Source organism: Sorex araneus, chromosome 2, assembly GCF_027595985.1.
Source record: "Sorex araneus isolate mSorAra2 chromosome 2, mSorAra2.pri, whole genome shotgun sequence".
In the NCBI taxonomy this organism is placed as follows: domain Eukaryota; kingdom Metazoa; phylum Chordata; class Mammalia; order Eulipotyphla; family Soricidae; genus Sorex; species Sorex araneus.
The window spans coordinates 332,258,546-332,277,590 of NC_073303.1; the positions used below are offsets into that span (position 1 = coordinate 332,258,546).

Genomic DNA, 19,045 nt, shown 5'->3' on the forward strand with positions numbered 1-19,045 from the left:
AAAAAGATATCCTGGGAAGAAGAGTGAGCTGACACTCAGGTATTTGTTCTTCTGCTAAATCATTGCAGAGCCTTGGGCAAGTCATTATGTCTGACAGGCCTCAGCTTTTCCTATTGTAAAATGGAACTGCTGGATTGAAACAGTAATCCCAATAGAGTTACTGTAAAATTTTAAGAAAGCTATACATTCTGCCCACCCTGAACCAGAGAAAGCTCCTTTTAATTTTCTCTTCAGGTTCTCTCTCTCTCTCTTTCTCTCTCTCTCTCTCTCTCTCTCTCTCTCTCTCTCTCTATATATATATATATATATATATATTTATATATGTGTGTGTGTATTTGTACATATATACATATATATTCATATATATATAATCTATCTGATTTTCCTTTTTGACTGACAACTCTGAAACCTAATAAACCATTGCCTGGGCCCCATTAATACTGTTAGCCTGCGAGTTCACTCCCTTACATAGGCAGGTCCCTGCCTCGGCCAGCCAAAAGCAGTTATGGAAAACAGACCCTCAACAATGTACCCCTTAAGCATTTCCAGTGGGAGTAAATATGTAGGGAATGTTACAGATAGATGGGGGCTGGTAATGAGCTTTTGAGAAATAATGAAAGAAGAAAATGTCTAGTTCTGAGTAGCCCTAAGGCTTAAGCAACACATCCCTTTGAGATGCAAATTCTGGACTCTTTGGAGATGCTTAAACTGAGGCACCACCCTGAGAGTGGAACTCCTCAAAAAAAATGTAAAGGTCACAGTCAGAATCTGAAAAAACAAGCCAGAATCCAAAGCTTTTCCTGTGACAACCCCCAGATTAATTTTTATGTGCATACAGCACCTTGGATCCAGACAAAATTGTATATAACCTTCCAAAAGTTATTCTCTGCTTTTTCCATTCTGGAGAAACCTGTATTATTTCTTTTTTTCTCTCTCTCTCCCTTTCCCCATTTCTCTAAGTAAATTTTTTTAAATAAAATGATTTCACTTCATAATGTTTAGCATGTTTAGTGATGTTAGCAGTGCCTAGTTAACATGCTTGCTGCCCCTTTCTGCTATAAACACTAGGATGCTAGTTTCATGTTCTGTTTCCTTTATCCAGTGGATATTTTAGATTCTTGAACCAATGGACTGGAGCAATAGCACAGCAGGTAGGCGTTTGCCTTGCACACAGCGGACCCAGGTTTGATTCCTCCATCACGCTTGGAGAGCCCGGCAAGCTACTGAGAGTATCCCGCCCACACGGCAGAGCCTGGCAAACTACTGTGGCGTTTTTGATATGCCAAAAACTGTAACAACTAGTCTCACAATGGAGACGTTACTAGTGCCTGCTCGAGCAAATTGATGAACAACGGGATGACAGTGCTACAATGCTTGAACCAATGAAAAACTATTCTGGAACTAAAAGAACAAAAGATGATGTAGCATCATCATTTTCTCTCCATTTGGGAAAATGACAGAGTTATTGGTTACTGGAGGTATGCACATTTATTTCCTTCATGCCTCCACATTCATTTCCTTCATGCACCCAGAATAATCCATGTTGCTTCCCACCCTACACTCTTTCTGGGCTTTTCTAATCCGGGATCAGACAGAATCAGTGCATCTTTTTATGTTCCTATTTCATTTGATTCATGTTTATGGATATGCCTAATCTATGGCAGACAGCTGGAATTTGACCCTGTATCAGAAGCTTTAGGCACATATTGTAAGGGGAAAAGCACCCAGTTTCCTGTCTCTAGAAAATGTTTGAGGCTTAGGATCTTCTCTGAGATAGAAGTGAGCCAAGTATTCTGACTCTGACTCTGCAAGACAATGTCCACTGTACCTGTGCCTCCAGCAATCATTACCACAAGCCCATGCAGATACTTAAAATTACATTATTGTTACCAAGGTGGATAACTAAATGTCAGGGCCCGTTCATTTACTTGTAGTTTTACAGACATTTGTTGGCTTTCTGGAACTGTGGTTTGACAGTGGAAATGCACAGATAAATGCTAAAAATAATTCTTTTAAAGAGATTCTGACCATGTAAAGGACTTAGAAACATCCTTTAGAAAGCAGATTGGATCTCAGAGAACCTTATATGAGGCCAGTGTGCTAAATATATTTTTGTTCTCAAAGATTCAGAGAGGTCTACTGAAACACAATACAAAAAGAAGAAATTAAAATGCAGGAAATGATAAGAGAAAAATATATATAAGATGATGAACAGTTATTTACATACAATTTATTAAACAGTTGTTAGTGGGGAAAAAAATGTTTGTCTTTGGTCATCCAAGATATCATAACAAATAGGGAAATGTGGACTTTGCTGTATCCACATTTATTTATTGGTTTTTGGCGACGCCTGGCATTGCTCAGGGGTCATTCCTGGATTTACACTCAGGAATTACTACTGGTGCTTGAAGGACCCTGTGGGATGCCCAGCTTGAACCCAAGTCTGTTTGGTGTAAGGCAAGTACCCTACCTGCTATACTGTTGCTTCAGCCCCAAGCAGATGTGTCACATTAAAAAAAAAAAGTCAGTTTCTCAGGAGAAACAAGCTTTTGTTAGCATGAAGACAGGGAACCTCTCCATGGATTTTAATCAAAAACTCTATGTGGAGATGCAGTGGAAATATCTTCAACAAAATCCCTACCCTAGCAATTTTTATAGGACTGTTTCTTGTGATGTCCATCAATGCAAGACAGTGGCATGCTGCCAATGTGTAATTCAGTCAGAAGAATTCTACCCAGGGCCAAAACGAGTCAGCTGAAGTCTGCTGCTTTTTGATGGTTTGGCGTGGTGTGCGGATATAATTTCAGGTATCTTGAGGAACAGGAGTCCTTCATATCTTTTAGGCAATCATCCACGAATATTGTTTCTTACAACGGGACCCTTTGAAAAGTATTGAACCGCAGGCAGTGAACTTGTGCTTCTCTTCACTGGCAAAGATGTCAATAACAAGGGAGTGTGAGCTCTCGGTTATGGAACAAAGGAAAAGTGCCGAGATGTATAATCAGGGAATAAAAGGAATTGGTTATTCAAATAGAACTATTCCAGTTCAATTCAGACTAACCTAGAAGTGGAACTAGGTGGCTAACTGGACATCCCTAACCTCGTAGCTCATATCTAACTGGGAACTCCAGGTTGGAGGTGGAAGCATAAAATTCCCTTCCACTATAGAAAGAAAGCCATGGAGTAATTAGCTTTGAGATTTGACCCTTTTCCTTGGCTGCTGAAGCAATTGTATGAAGCAGAAACTGAAATTTAAGAACTTGGTGTGTGCATGTTTTATTTTGATTTTATCTCAGGAGGCTTATGGCATTCACCAAATAAAACCTAAATTAATACATCCTTATGATTCCCACTCAATATCTAAATTGAATTGCACAAAATATAAACTTTGAATAGTATCTGTCCTATTGTACATATTAGAACTAAGTCTTGATCAAGTTGGTATGATTGTAGAGTGGAGAACCAGAAAAGTTACTTAGTTCCTTTTCATTTTTAGTTGTTTTTCTACCTGACCAGGCTCAGCTGGCTTATCCAAAGGAATGGTGAATTGTAGATTAATATAACATGCCCAATAACATCCAGTCCATAGTAGCAACTGTTGGGAAAATTTCCCAGTGTCATGGGTATCTTCTTGAATTAACTCAGAAAAAAATCAACTCCTTAGCAGGGGTGCTGAAGTGATACATCTGTTCATAGGAAATAAACATTCATTAGTTCCTGGATCCAATGGCTGGTCCCAGGTACATGCCAACTAGAAACAATCCAAGGATTAGTTCTTTTAGTCTTCTGTTCATCATACAAATTATTGCTACATTTAAATGGGTTGATGTGAATATACTCCATATGATACAAGATTTCACATTCCCAAACATTATAGAAATTTCAAATAATCATACCTGTTAATATTTAATACTAACAAATCTTTCCAGTGATACTTACTGAAGTTAGAGGAAGATCTTGACCTCCATTTGTGGCAAAAGTTGCTTTCCTTAGTACTCAGGTAAAAATAAATTATTGCCACCCCCACCTACTTTTCATTGATGATAAAACACTGTGTACTTACTTTGGTGTGGAGTGTATAATTTGTAGGTATAGACTGTTTTCTCTCGGTTTTCCTGAAATGCAATAAGGGATAAAATTGGACAGTCACCACTGACACAGTGCAATAAACTGTAAACTGTTGTCCCATACTCTAAACTGTTCTCCCAGTCAACATGAGTGCTTAAAACCAGAGAATCACAGACTCTCCAAGAGATTATCTCAGTATGGCACCCCAAAGCTCCTATTTATAAATGAAGGGATTCCACATCTCAATAGAGTAAGCAGTTCTGGTGACTCAGTATGAGCTCTTTTTGTGCTAACAAATTGGGACATTGATGCCATTATTTGCCCAAGTTTCCAAAAGAAATCTGCCCCAAATGAAATAGGGTAAACTGTTCCAGAATGTTCTTTCCTGTTCTCCATTTGGCACACCAATTGCCACTTATCCCTTTCTAGTTGGCATCTTCACATAAATTGAATATGAGAGGATTTCACATCTTCTAAGTTTCTTTCCGTTCAAAATATTGGTAGAAACTGGTGAGAAAATAGTTACACACCTAAGAACCTTCTCTTCATTGTTAGAGATAATTTTATGGTAAATCATTGGAAGTAAAACTGTTTGACAACCAAAACCAACTGTTTTGACAGTCCCACTGTTTAAAAGAAGATTTGCAATAAAATTGAAATATTTTGTATTAAAAAGAAAGAGAGGGTCAGAGAGATAGTACAGTGGGTAATGTGCTTGCCTGGCATACGGCCAACAAAGGTTTGATACCAGCATCCCAAATGGTCCTCCAAATCCGCCAGGAGTGATTCCTTAGTGCAGAGACAGGATAACTCCTGAGCACCATCAGGCATGGCTCAGAGAAAGAAGGAAGGAAGGAAAGGTAGGAGAGAGGTAACCAGCAGCCTGCTAATAAACCAGTGCCTGCGGGCATTAGCATATATTTTCCTGATAAACATTGGTTTGCTGGGGAAAAAATTGATTTGTCAGCAAAGCAGGCCTGGAGTATCCAGGGCCCTATGTGGCTGCTGCTAGACAGTAACATTAAGAAAACTGGGCCTTCTTAATTTCTGGGGATTACAAACACCGCACCAAAAGAGCCATCATCACTTCTATTATCTTTTAATCATTTAGCATTGAAAAAAGTCTTTTGCTGAATGATCCAGCATTTTGATCCCTACTGTTTTAGGAAGGACTGGAGCGATAGCACAGCGGGTAAGGCGTTTCCCTTGCACATGGCCGACCCAGGTTTGATTCGGAGAGCCCAACAAGCTCCCGCACTGCGGAGCCAGGCAAGCTACCCATGGCGTATTAAATATGCCAAAAACAGTAACAACAAGTCTCACAATGAAGACGTTACCAGTGCCCACTTGAGCAAATTGATGAGCAACGAACGACAGTGCTACAATTTTGGGAAGTTCCATGCCCACTTCTAAATCAGTGCCCCACAGGAGTTTCTGCTTTGAAAGATTCTAGTCCAAGTCTATCATCTCTCTCTGCCTTCTGTAACAAACCAACCTTAGAGCAGCAGAACTGGCCTCCCTTCCCAGATTTTGGGAGTACCTGGAGCCTGCTCCTGGAAATATGATTGGGTTAAATTGGCATCCTATAAATTCTCAGTGTGTTTGTTCACATTTGCTTTTATATATTTATGCTCTTAATGTTGAAAATCAATCTGCAAGAGTCTTATCTTCAGCCTTCCAATTAGAACACAAGCCAGCCATCAGAAAGTTGTAGATGAGGTTTGTGTATACCACAGCGGAAAATGAATTTGCATTTGTGGCCTGATCTGTGAGTGTGATTTTGACCACGAATGAGATTTCCACACCCCTTGGTCAGGCTCAGGGATTAACAATTTTTCAGAGTGCTGTGCCAAGTTTCCAGCTCCGTTCTTCAGATTCGAGTCTGTGGGTGGTATGGAGTGAAACTGTTTCAGGAAGCAGGGGAGGAGGAGGGATGAGTTTTCTGAACTGGTGGAAGAAAAACAGGGATGACCTTACAGTTGGATTTAAGGAGCTCCTAAGAGATTTGCTTTTACAGTATCTTGGAGAACTTCCATTTTAGTACAGTAGGTCATGCAATAACAAATGCATAATGGAGTCATTTCATTTAACATTGTTCCATTATAAAACTGATGAGAAGAGCTAGAGACATGAATGAAGTGGTAGAGCACATGCCTTGGATGCGTGCGGCCCTAGGTTCAGTCTCCAGCACCACCCACCATCCTTCTCAATGCAGACACAGCCAGATGTAGCTCCTATAGCTACCAGCATTCAAAACAAAAATAAACCCACAAAAGTAATTCCAGCCAGTATTAAAGAAAACAATGTAATTTCAGAGTTGCGCTCATTATACTGTATTTTGCTTAAAATCACAGTTTCTAATGACCTATCAATAATGACAATATCTATGACAGTAACTGAAAACTGTGTTGTGTTTAATTACAAGTTCAATTTTATCATAAGTGCATCTTTTCAGTTGTGGCAGACTTGGGGTAAATTTCTTTATTTTCACATTAATGTGAATGAGAGAGTCAGGATGCACTGGCTTAAAAACACTGGCTTAAACAATTTCTCAAGCAAAGAGTTTTTTGTTGCAAAAGGAAGAGGTAATTGGAACCAAGGAGAATTGACAAGGAGGGTATTGAATGAAGGATTTCTGTTAGCTGGAAGAAAGAGTGTCAGGAGAAAGAAAAGCAATGCAGATGGGGAGATAGAAGGGTGTTCAAATATAAATCAACTCATCCTATTTAGGGGGATGAAGGTGTGTGTGTTCTCCCAAAGTTTCTTTGGCCCAAAAGAGAAGGAGAAGTGGTATATAAGGATTGAACAAATACTTTAAAAATTATATAACAATAGTGCTCTTCAGATTTCTCTGTAGCACCAGATTTTGTGGCAAAATCTGATTTTGATGCTATCGTAATTCCTTGGTATTCATTCATTGCTAGAAATATCTTTAGTTCTTCGCCCAGTATCTCTAGATCATATCTTGAACATGTGTGATCAAAGGTGGTAAATAAAATGGCTCCAGAGATTTAAAACTTGAATTTATAAATTTCGTTGGGCATGTGGTTGACATTTGTGAAGATCTATATAGATTCAAAAGCTTTCAGTGAATCTCTTCCAAAAGAGTCAGTGGATGGTGCTAAGCCCTAAAGCTGTGTGGGCATGCACAGTAATAATGCTGTCACACTAATTAAGACTAATGACCAAAAAGAGCCATTGTAGATAACCCAGTCAGGCAGATTTAGAGATTATACAAATAACTGTTTTTGAAACATCAGTCTAGTTTAATTTTACAAGGTCTTTATTTTAAATGAGGTTGTCTATGATAAAATAATATAAAAATAGCTTACCATTGTGGAAGCTGAGGATTACTCCTTATATGATTTAAACATACATTTTTTTCAAGGACCAATTATATAGATGTGTATTACTAAGTCACTTTTGTTCCTTATCCCTCCTGCTGTCCACTGGAGACTTTTACAGATCAACCCCTTGATTTAAAGATAAAATGAAAGAAGTTTTACAAAACTCCTATCAACTATTTTGTGTGCAAGCTTCTAAAAACCTGTATGTTCCTCATTAATTAAATTCCCCTCTAATTCCCTCGATCCCAGTGTTGTAAAGAGCTAATAATTGAACTGACTTTTCCTAAGTAGAAATAAAAAGTAAAGTCATTAGAATTCTACTTTATGTGATATGAATTTTGTCATATGTAATGAAAAATGCTTGATAAACCCAGCAAAATCTCAAAGTTTTTATACACTGATTATTCTCGGGGGCTGGAGAGATAGTACAGCGGGTAGGGCGTTTGCCTTGCACGCAGCCAACCCAGATTCGATTCCCAGCATCCCATATGGTCCCCCAAGCACTGCCAGGAGTGATTCCTGAGTGCAGAGCCAAGATAACCCCTGAGCATTGCTGGGTGTGACCCAAAAAGCCAAAAAAAAGACAAATTTTGCTTAAATGCTATCAACAAATATTTTTCATTTCTTGGGATATATTATTCTGAAGAGCTATGGAAGTAGAGTCAGTTGTACTAAAATATACAGTCAGTTGTATTGATCAGTTCTCAGACATTGCACAGGAAAACATCTGAAGGACTGTAGAATAATAGCACAGAAACCTACAAACAGTTCCCTGGGAATTTATCGGTGGAAATTTCATCATGGGATTTAGACTAGAAGCCAGTGTGCCCTCACCTCTTAAGGTCTGGGTCTACTAGGAGAGCAACAATAAAGAGGGCATGAGAAAACTAAGAGCAAGTGGGAAAGTCTATGCTGTTGCCTCTGTCAACTTTTTGCTTTTTCTCAGGCTCTCCTAGCTTCTGCCATGTGGCTCATTCTCAGGCATGCTTCAGTTTCTTGCCCTGATAGAAGAGAACACCGTCCTAAAGCAAGACATACTTTATCCCCCATGGAAACAGAAATAACATAATTAAGACCACTGCTCGCAGGGACACAAGTTTATTGGCAATAAAAGGCAGCTGTGCTGACAATGCTACCAATTAATCTGCCAAAAGCCAACTTGTCACTGTGCTAGAAAACAGGAATGGAAACATCCAGGGATCTATATAAAACATAGACAACAGTCCGAGGGCAGCAGCAAAGCATCCCACTCTTCTCTGCATGCAGTTGAGTTCTGCATTCATTGCCCAATAAAACTCACCACTTGGAGCGTGCCTTAGGTTTGAGTCAGGTGTTCTAGCACTGAGCCTCCTTTAGAGAGGCTCAGCAGAGGTTCCTAGGAAGTGTCAGTGGTAACATGGGGAAGGGGATACAGAGTGGGGGAGGGAAAAGAACTTAAATTGTTTGGGCACCGGGGCATTTGAGCTATGCTATTTCACTGAGTCTTTGTAATTATCCTACATAGGAAGGACAGCTTCCTAGTTTCCACAGGAGGAACTCAAGACACAAATTCAGGCCTCCTAGTTCCCCATCCATACTGTCCCCATAACAATATGTATTTTCAGATGCTGCATCAGGTAAAGTTTGTCCTAGATTTGGCTGATAATGAATTTATAGTCTAACTGGGTAAGCCACTTCACTTCCTTGGGTCTCAACTGTCACTGTCACTGTCATCCCGTTGCTCATCGATTTGTTCGAGCGGGCACCAGTAACGTCTCTCATTGTGAGACTTATTGTTACTCTTTTTGGCATATCCAATACACCACGGGTATCTTGCCAGGCTATGCTGTCCGGGCTCCATACTCTCAGTAGTCTGCCGGGCTCTCCGAGAGGGGTGGAGGAATCGAACACAGGTTGGCCACATGAAAAGTGAACGCCCTACCGCTGTGCTATCGCTCCAGTCTCAACATTGTATCTAATAAACTATTCTTTTAAAAAGAATAATTATGTAGATGCAGAATGATCTCTCTCATATGTGGGTCTTTAAAATATACAACAAGGTAACAACAGAGGGTCAATAGCAACACAACAGGAAAATTGATCCACAGAATTGAGTTGGTGAGGAGAGATTGGTGGGATGGGTGTTGGGATCCCTGGAGGAGAGAGGTGGAAGTGCGTATGCTGGTGATGGGAGTGTTGTTGCAGTTATATGCATCGGAAACCATCATTAACAGTCTGGTAAATCACAGAATCTCAACCAATAAAAATAAATCTCTCAAATTACAAAAATATATCACTGTGTGTGAGCGCACGTGAAGTGTGGTATGGCGTGGTGCTGGGGATTGAGGAAACTCAAACATAAGAGACACACACACTCTACCACAGAGCTACCTCTTAGTCAGAACTAATCATACTTTCACCATACAAGCCAGCAGTTACATGCCTTGATATTTACCACAGAGAGGTTGTAAACTTTTTTTCTGCCCAGAAATCTGCACATGAATGTTATATCCATGGTCTTTCTTTACAATCACCATTACAATGACAATTTGTTGACAATCAATTATAATGCTAACTTTCTCCACAGAGATATATTTGCCCTAACTCTTCCCTAGCTCATTGACTTGACTCAAAATTAGATTAACCTTAAAGAATCTCTTTAGGAAGCATCTTAATGTTCCAAAGATCACTCTGCTCTCCCCCCAACCCCCTACCCCCTCTCTGTCTCTCCCCCACACTCACTCCTGGCACTTAGTCATATCAAGTTTCTTCCTCCAGGCCAACAGCCCTCTGTTTAGGTAATCAGCAGCAGTTTGTCCCCCTCCCCCCACCCCGTTTACAGTAGCTCTGTAACTTTTCCCTTATGAAGTGATAGCTACTACTTTTAGGAATGGCTACAGCAAAAGTCAGGATTTTCATTTTCTCAATGAGGAAACATATTCCAACTCAAGACCAAAAATATGGAATGAATTAAAATTTCCTTTCCTTTCTATCTTAAAAAAAATGCCACTTTAAGCCACTTGTTTAGAGTTGGCTCTAATTAGAATGCATTAGAAATAAGGGCATACTGTGCTAAACCTATTTTTTTAATGTATTTTTTAAATCTGATCTCTTCTTATGCTCAAAAGGACAGCATTGTGTAATTTTGTGTGAATGTCAAGGGACAAAAGCAGTTCAAAATATTTGACCTAGATAAACATATTACCATTCACTCCATCTGAAAATATAGGGATAATTAACTTAGACAACCATATAAACAGCAGGGGTCCCCTCCAGGGTGTCGGCCTCCTTAAGTCAGCAGAACCTCCCCAAAGTTGCTGTTGAGTGTGGCTGCCTTTATGGCTGTGTTTTGAATTGTTCTACTGAGTTATATACTATTGTGGAAAGCACTTTTGGCGCATTTGGCCCTGCCTGGATTTATTCCTATGTCCCAGACTTCTCATATTTATCCACTTGGTAAGATTTATAATGGATTTGTTCTCCTAAATTTAAAAATAATCTTCACTGTGCAAATTTGATCACTTATTTAGTCCTTACAAGCCACTGAGATCCTGGACTCACACAGCATCTGAGAGATCAGCCAACTAATCCCTTATTTGATGCTTCATTTCCCCCTACAGGCTCCACCCAAGGGGGCCTCATGCCGGTGGGCTGCAGTTATAGTTGTCAGGCATCAGTTGTCTGTGCCCTCATAACCTCCTGTTCTTTGAAGAATTCATCCTTAAGAAAGCTCGTCCTAAGAATGAGCTGAAATTGGTCAGGAACAATAGCACAGTGGGAGGGTAGGGCACTTGCCTTGCATGTGGCTGACCCAAGTTTGATCCCCAGCACGTGGAATCCCTGAGCACTGAACCAGGAGTAAACCCTGAGCACTGCCACGTGTGGTCCCCCAAACAAAATAAAACAAAAGAATGAGCTGAAATCATTTCTTTCTAGTTCCTGACTTGCTTTAATACAAGGAAAATAATAATTTTGTTTTACACAAAAGGGAGCCTCAGATCACTTAAATCCTGATTAATAAATAAACCTTAATCTTACCAGCAGGGGCTTGCCATGCAGAACAGAGCCAAGAATAATCCCTGAGCCCAGCCGGGTATGGTCCAAAAACCAAAAATAAATAAATGCATTTTATTTGTGTGTGCATGTTTGGGTTTTCATTTATTATTATCTTTTTTTTGCAGTGCTCAGGGCTAATTCCTGGCTCAGTGCTCAGGAATCACTCTGATGGGCTTGGGGGACCATATGGGATACTAGGGATCAAATCCATGTCAGCCTCATGCAAGGCAAAGATCCTATTTGCTGTCTTATCCGCTCTGGCCCCATAAATACATAATTAAAATAAAACCTTCTGAGATACAGCAAATGTACACAAGACTTGGAATCACTGTTCTGGAGTCTTCACTGAGATGAGACATTGCTGCCTGCATAAGTTGCGTGTAGAGGTGTGGGTGGGGTTGGACTCAGGGTAGGTTGGAGTCGGTTGAAGCTACTGCCTGTTAAGTTGATAGGTCTTTACAGAACCTAGAACTTGTTTTATTGTTTAGTCAGTAACAACAAGTCTCACAGTGGAGACGTTACTGGTGCCCACTCGAGCAAATCGATGAACAGGGCGACAGTGCTACTTAATCTTAAACTCTTTTACATTGATACAAAACCAATAAAGTTTTGATAAGTTTCAAAACTGAGATAACTGAGCTCCTGGTTCCATGTTTCATGCTTTACCATGTTCCAGCAGATAGCATTTTATTTAGCTCTTGGGGATTGTGGGCATTGGGATGTGGGGTAATAGAGTGCGGCCTCCTGAGCTGTCACTCCCTCCCAACCTCTCTGATCCTTCAGATTGCACATTCAGCTGCACCCATCACTAAATCATATTGGATTTGCTCATCACATAACCTCCTAGATCTCTTTGTCATAGTGCTGCTACTAAACTTTTATCTCAACAATTCTTTTTTTCTTTAATGAAAACTTCACCACTGGTATTGTGAACAGTGCTGCAATGAATGTATAGGTACAGCTGTCATTTCTGCTGTGCTTTTTTGCATCCTTGGGATATATTCCCAGAAGTGGTATTGCCGGGTCATATGGAAGCTCAATTTCTAGTTTTTGAAGGACTGTCCATAGTGTTTTCCAAAAAGGCTGGACCAGTCTACATTTCCACCAACAGTGAAAGAGCATCCCTTCTCCCCCACATCCATGCCAGCATTAGTTGCTTTTGTTCTTTTGAATGGATCACACCCCATTGTGGTCAGCTCATAACTCTGCTTTGGGGGACTATATGGTGCTTGCAGTGCTGGGGATCACACAGAGCACTTTTACCTGGATGGTCTTTCTGGCTCCCAGCTCTATACAGGGTAAATACAGGGTAAAGTAGTGCTGAGAGGCAATAAATTGGTCGTTGACATCATGATAATAAAGGACATGCTCTGACAATAATTTCATTTGTACTTTAGCCCGCCCACACGGCAGAGTCTGGCAAGCTCCCCATGGCATACTGGATATGCTAAAAACAGTAACAAGTCTCACAACGGAGACGTTACTGGTGCCCACTCAAGCAAATCAGTGAGCAACGGGATGAGAGTGACAGTGACAGTGAATGAAAACGTCACATGATGCAGTGATAAGACTCAGCAAGAGAACATGGCTTTGGGAACAACAGCAGTCAATTCCCAGGCCTGGGTTCCAGAATTAGCCACACCTTCTGCAAGACTAACACAGCGCTGGGAAACCCTAGATTCCCATAGAGCATAGAACCAGAATACATACCCCCTAGTTGCAGGTAGACCCCTCCAAAAGGGATTTGTCTGAAATCCCTTTGCCTGAAAAGAAGGGAAGAGAGAGATCCCACACATAGGCTCACTGTGTGCCACCATCAGTGTATCCATTGTGAATGCACAATCACACTTAATCTGTTTAGTACTATGAGGTGCACTCACTATACCCATTTTACAGATAAGGAAATAGAACTCACTGGGACTAAGGGCCAATAAATATGGCATCAGGACAAAAATAAGAGCTGTAGGGCTGGAGCAATAGCACAGTGGGTAGGGCGTTGCCTTGCACGCAGCCAACCCAGGTTCGATTCCCAGCATCCCATATGGTCCCCTGTGCACTGCCAAGGGGTAATTCCTGAGTGCAGAGTCAGGAGTAACCCCTGTGCATCTCTGGGTGTGACCCAAAGAGAAAAAATAATAATAATAAAAGCTGTGCCCTTCCCTACTGCTAAGATGGAAAAAGACCTTTAGAGTTTCAGCCTTTCCAAGCCCTTCTGGATCCTCTACCACATGCTAAGCATCTGGTAGGTTAGAAAAACCTGCTCCTCTGGGAGGAGATGCTGGACACCTAGAAGACATCTCTCCAGTCTTCAAGCTTTATTTGCTAGATGCAGGCAGAAGACCACAATTTGTGAAACTAATTGAGCCTATTTTCTTAACTTTACATGAAAAGTAAAAATGTTTTTGCCATTCATGTGTATGAAAGATTTATCTATGTAGTGCCTGACTTAGAATAAGAATGTTTTATATGGCAGATATTTGATCATTTAAAGGCACATTTTGCCCTAAAAATAATGTTCTCTTCTGGTCAACTGTAGTGCCCAAGTAACTCACTTTGTGTATGGTGTGTGGTGATGAAAATACTTTTCCAACACCATCACTAGTGTTTTCCGGTTCTCAGAGCAGCGCATTGCTGATTCCTAATTAAAGTCCCTATTTTCCTGCTTTGGCGGCAGTAGTTTTTGTCATTATTCATTAGGCCATCTACCTGGTACACTTGTTTAACAGGCACAAATAATGAGCCCTTGGCATTAGTCAACGCAGCAGTTATTTTTCTGTTATGGATGAACTGCTTTAATAAAACACAAATGACACCAAGTACCTGAACTGTAGAACCATCACAATTTAGACATCTCTCTCTTCTCCTGTCATTTTTGTGCCAGTTCAATGAAAATTGAGATTTACAGGAAAATTATGTCTTAATAGAATAACTATTTTAACAGTTCCTTCAGACATAAATATTTCTGCATTTTTCTGCTCATATTTTGGACTGCATGATATCCCTCCCTTCCTTTACCTTTCTCTGATTTGCATTCTGCTGGCTTAGACATTTATATAAGTCTCAACTTCTTTCCTCAGTACCTTTGACATTCTCTGGCTCTTTGGAAAGGGGCCAATAATAATGGAATTTAAATTGGCAGAAATAATATATGACTTTATATAGGAGTATGTGTCAGCTAGTTTTCCAGGGACTGAAAGGAGATGGAATGATCCTGTATCTTTCTTTCTCTCTATTCTCATTCACTTTGATTTCCTCTCCTCTCTCAGGCACATACATATGTTGTGCCTGAGTTGAAAACTGAGGCCTGGTGCATATGTGGGCTTTTTATTTTTATGTTTTAAATTTTATTTTTGAGGTATCACCCACTCTGTTCCAGTCCATGCATCCTGACCGTGGTGCATTAGTTAGGGTCCTAGCTGGGACTCACAGCTTCAGAGATGCAAGAGGTGGTGTGCGTGTGTGTGTGTGTGTGTGTGTGTGTGTGTGTGTGTGTGTGTGTGTGTGTGTGTGAGACAGAGAGAGACAGAGACAGAGACAGAGACAGAGAAGAGAGAGTGGCCATGTATATCTGTAGAACTAAATGAATGCTATGTGAACAGTCAGCATACATTTTGGGGCACTTCCTTTGTGCAAACCAGTCAATGATAACAAAGAAGACACAGTTCTTCTCTGGACTGTGGAGGATTAATTCATGTAATGCGATGGCATTTGGGTGCAATGAGCATCTCAAAGAGGGAACCTCTTAGAAGTTGGGCTTCATAAAAGGAGCTGGAATTTTGAGATGGGTGATAGAGGATAAATAAAGTCTGTGCAGGCAAGCCTGCAGAGATGTTGCAGACCGAATAGAAAGAATATGCTAGGTAAGTGTGGGACAGGATCCTACACTCTGGAAGAAACAGCTTCTCTGAGGTTGGAGTTTAGGGATGGAGAAAAAAAGACAAGGGGAGAATTAAATGGGGCCCTGTACACCATACTTTGGAGTTTATGTTTTACACCCTTAGCAATAGGAAGTCGCTGCAAACTTTTAGGCTGGAAGAAGTTATGGCCAAACATACCGGGCATGAAAGCTGAGGCTTGTCTGCTAAAAATAATCCAAATCAGAAGGAAGTAGCATTCTTTCTTCATCATTGGAAAAAAAAATCAAATAAAGCTCTTACCTCAGCTCTGGGTAGAAATCTTCGCTTTTTCCTCCGGAAATACAGCTCTGTCTTCTCCCTTGTGGTTTCTGTGCTAGCGCTTTCTTAATCTGCTCTTGCAAGCAAAGCTCCCAGATGGCCACAGCCCTGCCCGCTGTCCCGCATACACAGATGTCTGAATTGATGAATGGACTCCTCCCTTGTACGTCTGACCTTTGTCTCGCCACCTTCCCAACTGTGCAACTCTGGACGGTCTCAATCAAACCCCCTCCCATGGGGATTCATGAGGCCCCTTGGGAGCTGACCACTTCTCTTAAATCACTTGTCACAGACACTGAGAGGCCGCTACTTAGTGGAACATTAGAAACAGTTTTAGTATTTTGAACTTTGACCCTGAACAAGTTGTGATGATTCTAGAGTCCAATCTTTCTCTTCTGCCCCTTGTTTCCTCTTCTTTCTCCCCCTTTCCCTCCATGTTTCCTCCAGTTCTTTCTCTTATGCAGACTGTTTTCATTGTATGGACTTAGTGTGGAATAAAGAAAGCTTCTTCCATCTTTTCCACTTTTTCTTCAGTGAAAATCAAGTGATAAAAGAGTTGAGCAGTTTGATCATTCCTGCTCCATAAATGGCGTGATGGGAAGGAGACGGGGTCTCAGGGCCCAGCCTGTACGTGCCCACCGCCTCCCACTCTATCCTTCCCCAGGAGTGTTTAGGAAAAGGTGTTACTGGCAGTTTGAAGATACGTTCTTGAGATAAAAAATAAAGAACTAAGAGAAGAAATAAAGCTTCTAAGAATGGAAACGGAGGCTGGGAGAGTTGACAGTGGAAGAAGAAAGGGGACATTGGGGTTACCAATCTAGAGGTGAAAAGGAAAAGGGAGAATAAATTGTGAGGAACTACATCATGTCAGAAGACTCTTAAAAATACAAACAATGGGGCTGGAGCAAAAGCACAGGGGGTAGGGCATTTGCCTTGCACGCGGCCGACCCAGGTTCGATTCCCAGCATCCCATATCATCCCTTGTGCATCCCATATCATCTGGTGTGACCCAAAAAGCAAAAGAAAAAAAAATAAAAACAAAACATGGTTCCCTTAGAGTATTCTTTAGGAATCAATTTCCCAATGGAGAAACGAATAGATTGTCTTGTGTCAGGAGCTAGTTGTTCACAGTTGTGTGCTTTGATGATATAGGGCAGGAAATCAGCTGCAAAGATCTCAATTTTAAGTTCCTGGAGGGTGAGACTTGGGTGCTGTTTGCCTCATTCTCTCCTTCACTAGTCACTCTGCAGAACTTGATGTCATCCTGCAGAAGGATTTGTGACGTGTGTGTGTGTGTGTGTGTGTGTGTGTGTGTGTGTGTGTGTGTGTTTCACAAAACAATACACTTGGGATCTTTCTACATGGTTTCACAGGACTTAGAAGGATATTCTCCAAGTGCTGGCACTATCCTTGCAACAATTTTCCCTAAACAGTGGAGCAACTTAAAATAACCATCCATTTGTCTACTTCTATAGCAGTTTTGTTTTTAATTCACTCTGGGGCATTGAGTCCGTTTTCTGGTGTCCGGACAGCTCTGTGTGGCCAGGCTACACGGAGCAGAGTGCTCTCCAGGGAAAGTGCCAGGCAGCAGAAGTCAACACCAAAAGTCAACAGTGGAAAGTGTGTTGGCTGCTCCAGAATATTCCACCCACAAGTGATTTCTGTGGCATTTGTTAATGTTTCTGGCAGGATATTGCCAGAGCCGATATTCAGCTGGGGGTTGCTGTGATATATCCCTCCCTACTGATCAGTGCCCTGCAATAGCATTTATTAAATACTTAGACTTCCTACCACCACGCCCCCTCCCAGCTATGGACTCAGGCTGAAGATGTGCACAATCATACATTCTCCCTTCCATTGAGTGAGTATTGAGGATCCTGGGATGTTACAGTGCCTAAATTGAACCACAACTCTCTCAGTAGGAAGAAGTGGGCAATAGGCCCCATACCACCCAGTTTCCCCATTCCTTGGCTGGCCAGGGAATCAAGCCCAAGAGCAAAGACTTGAAAGAACCCCATGGGTGGTGCCACTCTGAATCCACCCCTGGCCCTGGTGCTTTCTTTGGAAAGCAAGTGCTCTGAATTCAGGCTCTGAATAGACAGAGGATTAAAGTCCTTTGAAATCAAAAATAGGTCTTCAAACATTGTTGGCCATGGCTAAAGGGTTCCCTCCACTACAGCATAGGTCCAAAATCGAGCTCATGTCTTCCAGATGCTTCAGAAAGCTCATTTCCTTATTACAAGCAGGGCTGTGCTAACTATGGATGTCAGACTTGGATGCTGAGGAGCAAATATTGCTGGAGGAGAAAAATGACAGCTTGTGTGTCCACCGAGACACCAAATGGAGGGGAGTGCCCTTAACAGGATATCCAACCATGAACCCAAACTTGTTGGGGTCCAATTCTAGTTCCTTATATTCCATAAGTTCTTTATGGCTCTCAACCCAACTGATGGACAATAGAGCCCTCCAGCTCACATGTGCCGAGTGCATCATGTGCTGACCACTCTCTGGCCATCTGGAAGCCATTAGTGTTCAGCTGCTGGCTCCGTGCTTGGGTTGCAGGAGGCACAGCCCAACCCAGTGCAAAGCCAGGGAGTTCTTAGCTTCCGGTGAGATTTCCAGTTTAAAACCCAGGGAAGCCCTACCCTCCAAGCCACCCTTAAGTCCCCTTCTCTCCTCTCCTTTCCCTTGTCTCCACCAGGTGCCCTGTAAGCAATTGCACATCACCATGGGGGATCCATCCTTTCTTCATTTCTTGTCTGGCTGTAGGTTTGAAGGGAGGGGTGCAGTTAAGCCACTTTCTTCAGAAGCCCCTGGGAGAGGATTTGTCCTTTACCCTCTCTGCTGAGTGTTTGTAAACTGGACAGTCTCAAGAGAGCCAGCTCCCAGAGGAAAGCAGGCTCACCCCTAGCCATCAGAAGTCATCAGGATTACTCCACCATAATAATCGCTGCCACTAGAACCCAGAAATGTGCTAGGAGCTATGTTTGTCTTACTCTAATCCTCATAATAGCCCTTCTGACAAGGACACCCTGTCTCAATGCGTTAAGCAGCTGATAAAGGAAACATTGGATTCTAATCAAGGTCTTTGTGATTCCAAAGTGCAGAGTCTGTCTCAGTGAGCTTGCATCCTACTACCTCCACAGCACTCCCCCCTACCCCCACCCCTGCCAGCCCCCTGATTTAGGCCCCGCTGAAGGGTGGAAGCCCCAGGAGGACAGAGGAGCAAAAAAGGAACAAACATCTGCAGTTCACACTAGATAGTCCAGTCATGGATTTTTCTAAGGAAGCAAAATGATCTTTCGAAAGGAAACTCACGCTGTCTGTCAGCTTCTTGCCAACTCTACTACAGTACAATCTGCCAAAAACAGCCAAACCTTGTTTTGGGTATGAAAGCAGCTGTTATAATAAACTCCTCTG

General features: G+C 41.6%; 1 protein-coding gene across 3 annotated transcripts in view; it reads left to right on the plus strand.

Moving 5' to 3' along the window:
• COLEC12 (collectin subfamily member 12) overlaps nucleotides 1-19,045 on the plus strand; it is a 202,534-nt gene that overhangs the window by 120,701 nt on the left and 62,788 nt on the right. The window contains exon 1 of one of the 3 annotated variants that reach the window (XM_055126972.1): nucleotides 1,371-1,478. The exons of the other annotated variants lie outside the window; for them this stretch is intronic. Coding sequence (XP_054982947.1) covers nucleotides 1,454-1,478 — 25 coding nt within the window. The 5' untranslated portion in view covers nucleotides 1,371-1,453. Of the gene's footprint in view, nucleotides 1-1,370; nucleotides 1,479-19,045 lie in introns of those variants that run through there. 3 annotated transcript variants of the gene reach the window in all.